This window comes from Myotis brandtii, unplaced genomic scaffold (genome assembly GCF_000412655.1).
Source record: "Myotis brandtii unplaced genomic scaffold, ASM41265v1 scaffold351, whole genome shotgun sequence".
Lineage (NCBI taxonomy): Eukaryota > Metazoa > Chordata > Mammalia > Chiroptera > Vespertilionidae > Myotis > Myotis brandtii.
In genome coordinates, this window is record NW_005363502.1 from 3262524 (window position 1) to 3273245 (window position 10722).

General features: G+C 35.3%; 1 protein-coding gene across 1 annotated transcript in view; it reads left to right on the forward strand.

The window, feature by feature from the left end:
• Window positions 1-1389: 1389 nt before the first annotated feature.
• IMPAD1 (inositol monophosphatase domain containing 1) overlaps window positions 1390-10722 on the forward strand; it is a 16032-nt gene continuing 6699 nt past the window's right edge. The window contains exons 1-3 of the mRNA XM_014544112.1: window positions 1390-1576; window positions 3081-3176; window positions 9681-9842. Coding sequence (XP_014399598.1) covers window positions 1408-1576; window positions 3081-3176; window positions 9681-9842 — 427 coding nt within the window. The 5' untranslated portion in view covers window positions 1390-1407. The remainder of the gene's footprint in view (window positions 1577-3080; window positions 3177-9680; window positions 9843-10722) is intronic.

Sequence of the window (10722 nt, forward strand, 5' to 3'; positions counted from 1 at the left end):
TTATTCCATGCGCTGGAGTGTGTGCCCTTTACATACTTGCTAGGCTCACTTCCTTTAGATTTTCATTCTAATACCACCTTTTCAGTGTTGCCTTTCTTAGCTACCTCGTCTTTTAAAAACAAACTAACAACATCATTGCAGCATATTTTACGTAGCATATAATTTGCTCATTTCAAATGTCCAGTTCAGTAGTTTTTGGTGAATAGGCCAAATTGTGCAACCATTGTCATTAATCAGTTTTAGAAAAATTTCATCACCCTAAAAATATCCCTGTGCCCATTTACTGCTACCTATTCTACCCTCTGCCCCAGGCAACCACTAATCTATCTCCATAGATATGCCTGTTCTAGACATTTCACATAAATGGAATCATCCAGTATTTAGTTTCTTCTGTCTTATTTTTCATTTAGTATAATGTTTTAGGGTTTATCCATGCTATGGTATGAATCAGTACCTCATTTCTTTTTATGGCTGAATAATGTTCTATGGTATGGATGTACCATATTTTGCTCATCCATTCATCTGTTGATGGACATTTGGTAGTTTCCATTTTGGGGCCATAATGAATAACCCTAGCCACCCTATCTTAAAGAACAATCCTTTTCTACTCCTACACACACTTCCTGTTTTTCCCTATTTTATTTTCTCTAGCATACCACATGCCTTATTTATTTATTTTGTATATTGTTTATCTCCTTCAATAGAATGTTAGCTCCACAACGACAGACTTTTGTCTCACATGGATCAACATCATGCATGTCTGGTACATAGTAAGAATCAGTAAACATTTGCTAAACCAACAAAGGAAAAAGTGAGTGGATGAATTGGATGTTTACTATACACTGTATTAAAAATATTTTATGATTTATGTGGCTTGGAGTTTCAGGAATATTACTATTTTTAACCTCTTTGATGGCAATTTAGGATTTATCACGGTACTTTCCAGAGATTGCTGATAGCTGTGGGTTTTCACCCTGTGACTTTGCTCATATACTGTTAGTGTTATAAACACTGACTCTGTAGTAATGGTCTAGGCATGGCATCACATTCAGCATAAACACATTGATCTACTCTGGAAAGGGAGCTTGTCAGATAGCACAGTATCCGCTTGTTTCTTTGAGGCTTACAGGCTTACTTTGTATTTCTCTATATTTGGTGTCTGTCTTTCTTTGACAACAAGGTAAGTTTGAATATTGGATTGGAAAGTACTTGAAGACAAAATATTGTTGTAATTTCTCTTACAATATAGTTTCATTTTGTAATGAAATGTCTTGAAATAAAAAAAAAATATTGATTTACCTACTTTAAATTTATGTGATTTTTATCTGAAAGGTTTTTCTCTTTTGTGCTTTCCTAGGTAGTGATTTTTTTTCTTACTCTAAAAAATGTTTAACTTATCTCTTTTTGATGCAGATAAATACAGAAGAACATGTGGATGCAACCGATCAGGAGGTTATCTTATGGGATCGTAAAATTCCTGAGGATATCCTGAAGGAAATAGCCACCCCCAAGGAGGTACCAGCAGAAAGTGTTACTGTCTGGATCGACCCACTTGATGCTACACAGGAGTATACGGGTAATTTTAAAATTAAAATTGATCTCAAACTTTAGATTGTTGTTATATATCAGAAAATCAGAATGTGAGCAGGTATTACGTACATGGTAGTAGATATTTTTCCAATCTCAGACAGCTTTTCCATTAGATTTTAAGACAGAGAGCTGGATTAATGCAGTGTCATATAACCCATTTGCACTGGATCTGTTATTCTCAATGCCCTGCCCCCCCCAACCAATTTATGTCATACTCTTTTTTATATAAATGTATATATTATTATTTTTTAAAAATTAATTTCAGAGAGGAAGAGAGAGGGAGAGAGATAGAAACATCAGTGATGAGAGAGAATCATTGATTGGCTGTCTCCTGCACACCCCCTATTGGAGATTGATCCTGCAACCCAGACATGTGCCCTGACTGGAAATTGAACTGTGACCTCCTAAATCAAAGGTTGATGCTGAACCATTGAGCCACACTGGCTTATTGGTGATGTGGCTCATTGTGTCACTGATTCTTCAGTGAAGGGGAGTTTTATCAGTTACAACAAATGGTTCCTATTTGGCACTTACTTATAGAGGTGCTTGCTTATATATTGAGTTATGTGTTATTTAGATATTTATTTATATAGTCAGAATACAATATTTACCTGTGATAGTGGGAATTTTGATTTTATTGCATATACCTCTACTGTTAAAATTCAAAATAGTAAACCCTAGTCACCCAGAGAACAAATAATTAGCAAAATAGAATTACCACCCTACCCCTATTTTCATTCTTTTTACCTAGTGTTAGTTCAGATTTCATTTCTATGGATCCTTTCCTATGCCTTGCTTCTTACAGAGGTATCTAATGCTTGCCTTTTCTCTGTTCTCTTGGTACATATGTTAAAGTCGGTTGCTTATACATTTGTCTTCCTTCTAGGTGGTAAGTTCTCTGAATGTGGGGGCTTCTGCTTTGTCACCTTGATATTCTAGAGCTTAAGCACTGAACTTGACCCTTAATAGACACTCAATAAGTAACTATTTCGAGAACAGGGAGAATACACTATATTGTATATCTAATAATAACTGAAATTATAAAACAATATTGTGCATAAAATGTTTTTCTGAAACTGAGATTGGTCTGATCATATAATAGTGATAATATGTAGTCAGCTCATCCCTTGTGCAGAGACGGTTATTTTTTAAATTTAATACTAAAATTAAAAATAATTTTAATATTTAAAGATGAGTACTTAATTAGTGTCTGTACTTTACAGATGAGGAAACTGAATTTAAATAATATGCTCAAATACAGCTAATAAAATGGTCATCTGGGGGAATAACCCAGGTAATTTGCTTATAAAACCAAAACTCAACTACTTCCTTAAACTGGCTCTTACTTCTAGACTCTTTGAGGGGATTGTTGACTGTGAAAGACATTTTATAAAATGTACACACATTTTTAATGAAGTAAACTATAACATTCTATCCTGAATTTATGTTACTTTAACAATTGTGTTTGTTTGCTTGTTTATTTCTTACAGAGGATCTTCGAAAGTATGTCACTACTATGGTTTGTGTGGCTGTATATGGTAAACCTGTCCTAGGAGTAATACATAAGCCTTTTTCTGAATATACAGGTAAGAAATATGTTAGAGCAAGAGTTAATGTTATTATATCATTTGTCTATATCAGTGGTTCTCAACCTTCCTAATGCTGCGACCCTTTAATACAGTTCCTCATGTTGTGGTGACCCCCAACCATAAAATTATTTTCGTTGCTACTTCATAACTGTAATTTCGCTACTGTTATGAATCGTAATGTAAATATCTGATGTGCAAGATGTATTTTCATTGTTACAAATTGAACATAATTAAAGCATAGTGATTAATCACAAAAACAATATGTAATTATATATGTGTTTTCCGATGGTCTTAGGCGACCCCTGTGAAAGTGTCATTCGACCCCCAAACGGTTTGAGAACCACTGGTCTATAGTATTTACCATCCTGTCAGAATCTCAACTGTAGCTCAGTAATTATTAGAGTCAATCCCCTCCCCTACCCACCCCTTCACTGGCTACAGTAAGGATTTTATTGTTAGTCCTCAGAATACATGACAAAGCAGGGCTGTCTAAACTTTCTTTAGAGTATAGACAATGTGTAATGAAGATGAGAGATTCTTAGTGTATTGAGGAATACAGCTATATGGATGCCCCAGTAGCTGAGGTCCAGGGCTCTTACACGCTGGATTCTGTGTGGATTCTGAGATCCACCCTGAAGTGGTCTTAACAAAATCTGTTGTCATTTCAGGAAATGAGCTTGATCCTGTGGTGGTTAAGGGCATATTATGGTGCTTAAGGGCATTGCCAACCTCAACACATAAAAAATGGATGGTATCACTGTGAAAATCTCAATAGCAGTACTAATACACTTAATATAGTATGTGAGTGAGGGATACAATTACTATTAGTATTCCCACTTAGAGATGAGAAAAATGAGACTGAGAAAATTGATACATTCCTCAAGCTCATCCAGCTAAATTACAGGAGGAATCAACCCAGGAATTTTGTGCAAATCAGTATAGCACATCACTTTTATAATTATAATTCCATGAATACTAACATTTGTATAGTATTTAGTAGTTTGTAGTATACTTAAAGCTATCTCAGTTCAACTTTTTGATAACTATGTGATAAGGAAAAACGTTATTGTCATTTATAGATGGAAAAGGGGCTTACCAGCTCTTACAATGAAAACCATACATTTATCAATGTTACTGTAAGAGCTAACTACTCTTTTTGAATATCTCACATTTGTTTAGTATTTTCAGTTTATAAAATGTATTGACATAAAATCACTTCAGCCTTAAAATAACTCTGGAAAGAATGTAAAATAGGAATTACAGTGACAGTGATGTTTTTAATAAAAAAGAAAATAGGTATATTAAAGTTCAGGACAGGGCTTAAGTCTTTGAAGCCCTCATTCTTTTGACAATGTCCCTTATTGCCTCTTCTATAGCAGGATTTCCTTTCGCTGCATATAAAGTAAATCTGATTACAGTGGTTAAACAAATACAAGCTTTATTTTCTCACCTAATAAGATGGCCAAAGAGTAGGGATTGTTTAGTGGCTTTATAATGCTGTTAAGCTGACTTTTCTGTTTTTGCTTTTTTCTTAGAAGATGACTTTTTATTTTAAACTCAAAGTTTGGTGCTTCCAGTTTCCATGGGTCTATGCTAGGCAGGAAAAAAGAGGAAAGAAGATACACAAAGATCTATTCTAGCCATTCTTTGTATTAACTTGGCCCTCTCCTTCATCTCATTGGCCCGATGTCACATGGCACCCTTAGCTACAAGCTGAGCCTGCTACTTCAAAGAGAATTGGAACTGTAATAAAGGGAATGCAGAGGAAATTGATGTCAGATAAGCAAATAGATTCACATTCTTTGGGCCCTAGATTCCACATCTGTTCATTTTAGGGGGAAAAATTGGGATAGGAAACTGCCCATTGAAAAAAAAATCTTTATTTTATAAAAATATGTATTTCTCCCCATAGGCTTATCTAACGCCTTAGAATAAAAAAGCCCAAAATCTCTAACTTATAGGAATAAGTTGTGTTCCAAAAAACTCTTTGTAAGTTACTAATGAAATGCCCTGTTCTTCTGTGATACAGCTTTCTTGCCCAGCATACTGGAACATAAGGTGCTTGCTAGTCAGCAGATACCCAGAATAATCCATAGTCCTTAATTAGGTGTAGGTTGACCTACTATTCCTGGATCAAAGGTTTGTTTGGTGTGCCTTATTCTTGGACTGTTATTTTCAGATCCAGACTGTATATTGATGTTTGCAGAATACCAACTGTCAAATAGTGTGTTTACCAGAATTTAGCAACACGACTATAATAAATGGGAGGTAGATATTATTGGCGGCAGTTTTTTCAAAGCTGACGAAAATTCTTACCCGATTTAATTTGAATTAATTCATTGAATTTGAAATTCTTAGAAGCAAGAGATACTTGAGTAGTATTTTAATAAAGTAATGTATAAATGTATAAGTGTAGTATATCCATGCGGTGAAAATTATAGCTATTAAAAGTAAGTTGTAGCCCTGGCCAGTGTGGCTCAGTTCAATTCCTGATCAGAGCACATGTTATTTTTGTTGGACTTTTTAAAAGCATATCTTACAGAGAATAAACACATTCTGTAAGCTGTTATTTTATCTTTTCACCATTACCTCATCATCATCAATCATTAGTATTTAAGTACCTACTGTGTTTTTTAAAGTGATTGAACTAATTTTGTTCATAGAAGTGTTATGACAATGTATTGAATTTATGTAACATGAAATATATTTTTAAAAATACTAAATTAGTAATTTTTATCTAAAATTATTCTGGTATGCCCTAGCTGGTTTGGCTCAGCGGATAGAGTGTTGGCCTGTGAACCGAAAGGTCCCAGGTTCGATTCCAGTCAAGGGCACATACCTCGGTTGCAGGCTCCTCCCCGGCTGGGGCCCTGGTCAGGGCATGTGCAGGAGGCAACCAATCGATGTGTTTCTCCCACATCAATACTTCTGTCTGTCTTTCCCTCTCTCTTCCACTCTCTCTAAAATAAGTGGAAAAATATCCTCAGGTGAGGATTAAAGAATAAATAAATAAAATAATTCTGGTACTATCTACTGAGATAATGCTATCTTAATTCTCTTATACAATACTGACCTCTAGAGATACAGCATTGTAAATTCACTTCTTAGTAAAATCATATTTTTGGATCATTTTTTAAAAAAAATGTAGAGGATTTTTATTTTTTCTTCTCTGTCTTTTTAAATGTTTTCTTTTAAAAAATTTTATTAAGAATAATTTCAAATATAAAATTGTAACAAATTTTTATATACAGTAGTCTCCTCTTATTGCAGTTTTATTTTCTGTGGTTCAGTTACCTGAGATCAACCACGGTCTAAAAATTTTAAATGGAGAGTTCCAGAAATAAACAATTCATAAATTTTAAATTGCTCTCCCTTCTGGGTAGTGTGATGAACTCTCATGTTGTCCTGCTCTGTCCCACCCAGGATGTGAGTCATATTAAACTTTTCACATAATAATTTTATGATCTATTAAAAATGAAAATGGGATTTTCTACCTTTTTTTCTACATATAATAGCTAGAATTTTTCTATAAGGGAAATTTCTCCATCAACTGAAGTTATTAATTTGTCTTGAAATATTGTTCTTACAAGATAAGCATATAACTCTTTTCCTATACCAGTTTTCAATTCAGGAGTTAGGGTGAAAACCACCTGCAGTGAAAACAAATGTTATTTTCAGGTGGGGCAAAAGAGCAGGCTTCCTCCTTTTTTTATATATACTTATGATCTCATGGATTTTTATATATTCAGTGTGGTTCAAACTAGAATTATTGTTTCTTAGGTTAAATTTGTTTTTTTTACACCTTAATATTATATGGTCCCTTTCTTTAGGAATTATCTGTTGGTTCTCTCCTGTGAGCAACAACTAAGTCAGCTTATTTTAGCCTTCTTCTTGACCACCCACCATTCATATCTTTTTTTTTAATGTTTATCTTTCTACACTATTATTTAACTCTTCAGATTTAAATGGTATCTTTTGAGCCTCCCCAAGCAACTCTGAGATAACATTTACATATCTTTATTCTTCCATCTTTTTCTTATCTTTGGTTTCCTCTTAATTAAATTCATTAAATTTATTGATTGCACCCATCTTATACCCTTTTTTCTTGGATAATGTAGACATTGTTGAACTGCTGTGGTATTTGTGTGGGCACATGTTGATTCTTGTTGGCAAAAAGGCTGATAATCGATTTTCTTTCCCTTGGAAGGGGCTTGGTCTTTTTTGCCTGGAATGCCAAAGAGCTTTATCTTTGTTGTCTAATAATAGAGCAGTGCTCTACCTCTGATTCAGATTTGGCATTCTGGTCAGATGTCTACATAGTATGTCTCTCAATGTGGACAATTAGGTCTTTTATTTCAGGAACATTGAATCATAATTTTAAAGATTAGTTCTCTTTCATTATTTTGTTTTTCTTTCTCAGGGACTCCTAATGTATATTTGTTTCTTTCACTGACTTCTGTATCTGTCACTTTCTTGTTCCTTTTATTTGTTTAATTTTTTTGCTTGTCTCATTGCTTGCTATGCTTTTGGACAAGTCAATTGTCCTTTGTGTATTCTGATTTAGTGTGGAATCTTCAGTGATTTTGTCTTTTATTTTTCTTGTGTTATGAGTTCCCATTTTATGTCTTTCTATTGTTTGTTCATCTTTTCTTGAGTTTTTGTTTGTTTCATAGCAAACAAAAACATTTTTAAAATGTTTTTGATTTTTTTAGAGAGAGAAGAAGGGAGAAGAATAGAGAGATAGAAACATTGTTGAGAGAGAAACATCAATTGGCTGCCTCCTGCATGCTCCCTACTGGGGATCCAGCCCCCAACCCCGGCATGTGCCCTGACTGGGGATCAAACCAGTGACCTCTTGGTTCATGGGTTGATGCTCAACCATTGAGCCACCCCAGCCGGGCTCTTTTTTAATGTTGTTGCTTATTTATTTTTAATAATGTTGGAATGCTGTATTATAGTTTTTCTCTGGTTTGTGTAAATTTTCAAGTAGCCTGAAATGTTTTAATCTTTATTCTCTGTTTTCTAATATTTTTCAATGGACATTGTGGTTTTACATTTTTTTCATATTTGGCCAGCTACTGTGGAATCATTTGGAGGCTGGCAATTCTCAGTTCAGGAGCTCTTTTCTGTTAGCATGAGGAAGGCATTATCTTTATTGTCAGGCATCTTTTCTGTTTTCTTCTTTCTTGTTCGATCCCATCTTGTTTCAACCCCTTCCTTCTCTTTAGTTTTATTTGCTGTCTTCCAAATTATCTCTCTTTTCGAGAGACATCCTAAAATATGTTGTACAGCATCACTTTTGGTTTCATATCTTCTCTAAGCCTCTTCTTCTCGTTGCTCTATTACCAAGTTTCAGGACTTTTTCCTTCTGGGAATAAATCCTGGCTGACTTTCTGTCACCACTGAAGTCCTCTGACCTCTTGGCACTTCGTGAAGCTCCTGCCATGTTCCCCACACGGGTCAGTTGCAGCTCTGATTCAGCTATCTCCAGTATTTATTCCCCTTATTATGAATTTGGGTTGATAGCTATCCTCTCTCTGCTACTTATAGGCACTGATTAAGGGAGTTTGTATTTACTCTCCTTGTTGCTATGTGGGTTTTTAGAAAGAAGTGTGAGAAGAGTCCAGGAGACTGTCATCATCCTTGGGGAACTCAGAAACCCAGACTCTCTTAATTTTTTTGATTTTTCTTTTTCTGCAGCCAGGAATATGTAGTAATGCAGCTGCTTTCATTGCTAGCCATGGTCAACTATATTTTATACCATAGTGAGTGACCAATAGAACAACAATCTAATTGGGATAGTTCTGAGTAAGTTTTGTTTTCTTGTATAGTTTGGTAGACAGTGAAGAACACTTCTAAACCAAGAAAAACATTTCGAGCCATCTCTGGAGTCTCCCCTTCTTAAAAACTTCTGTTCTTTTTTGATATCTAGTACCTTTTTTATACTGTTAGACAAAGCAGATACGTAAACCTAACTCACCTCTTTAATAATTTTAAAATTTAAATTATCCAGGGTAATTAGTTGTGCTTATGTCATAGGTTGTCAGGAGTTGGGTTCTCCAGGAATGAGACTTTGAGAGAGAGGTTGGCATGCAGAATGTTCACTAGGGGCGTCTTGGGCTTACATTTGTGAAGGGAGGAAGGGAGCTGGCTTAGATGCAAGGAGCAGTTGAGTTGCAGTACGATCCAGTGAAGAAGTCTCAGCTGCCACCCCACAGGGAGCTCTGGAGCTTAGGAGTTCTTAAACCAAGTGTGTGTTGTTATCTCTGGCTGGGCAGGATTATATGGCCTTTTTTAGCTTTGTCTTAATACATGCCTATTTTAATGTAAAAAAAATAATAAACATAGTACTCTGTCCTCAGGAAAAAAAAATAAAGCTTCTGTTTTAGAAAAAAAATATAAGTAACTGTGGAAGAGAATTTTTTTCAGTCTCTCTCGGTACTTTGAATTGAGGATTTTAAAACTCCAGTGCTGTTAATGGATATTATATTTGCTTTTCAGCTTGGGCAATGGTAGATGGTGGGTCGAATGTGAAAGCCCGCTCTTCCTACAATGAGAAGACCCCAAGGATTGTTGTATCTCGCTCCCATTCAGGAATGGTCAAACAGGTTGCTCTTCAGACTTTTGGAAACCAGACTACAATTATCCCGGCTGGTGGTGCTGGTATGTTTCTGCTCCCCTATGCCTGTAAAGTGTTCCCAGCATGGTCCAGGCTATGTCAGGAGAAAGATTAGGTTGACACATGCTTGGGAAGAAAATGAGAGTAGACAGTGTACTTTCAAGACAGGCCTGGTCTCCTGCTTGGTTATTTCTAGGGTGGGATTTCAGTCGTACATGCTTCATTGGTAGAGACATATCTCCCAATAGGAACACAATTTCACAATAGTGATTTCTGTTCCTCAAGTAACAAAAGCATCTTCCTGTCAGTGATGTACTGTAATGGTTGTTTGATGTATGATCTGATTTCAAAATAATTCTCCTATTAGTTTAACTCAGGGAGAGGAGAAGAAAAGATCCAAGTACATTATGATGCTTCATGTGGTAGAAGGATGCCAGAAATCATCATAAGTGTTGTTACAATGGCTAATCTCTGGATCATTTTTAACAACCCTGAACTCTTTAGCTTGCATGTCTGGGATGAGCCAGAGTCTAGGGCCCACCCAGCTAGCTTAATGCATATTCTACATTATTGCCCGTATTATAGGTGAGGGGTCAACTGGCTTTTTCTGGAAGGTAGTACATATTTTAGGCCCTGTGAGCTGCATATGGTCTATATTGCATGCTGGTTTTTGTTCTGTTTTTTAAACTACTCTTTCAAAATATAAAAATCACTTATAGCTTGAGGTCTATATAAAAATAGGCCATTGCCTGGATTTGGCTCATAGGCCATTTGCCCACCCTTGTTTTAAATACTGTTTAGTATAATGAAAGTCTTTTAATTCAAATAAATACCAAATAATTCTCAGAAACATTTGTGTTTGAAAACGTTTTCAACACAGTACTAAAGGGGAAATAATGCTTATTAACTTTTAAGCCTGTAGTT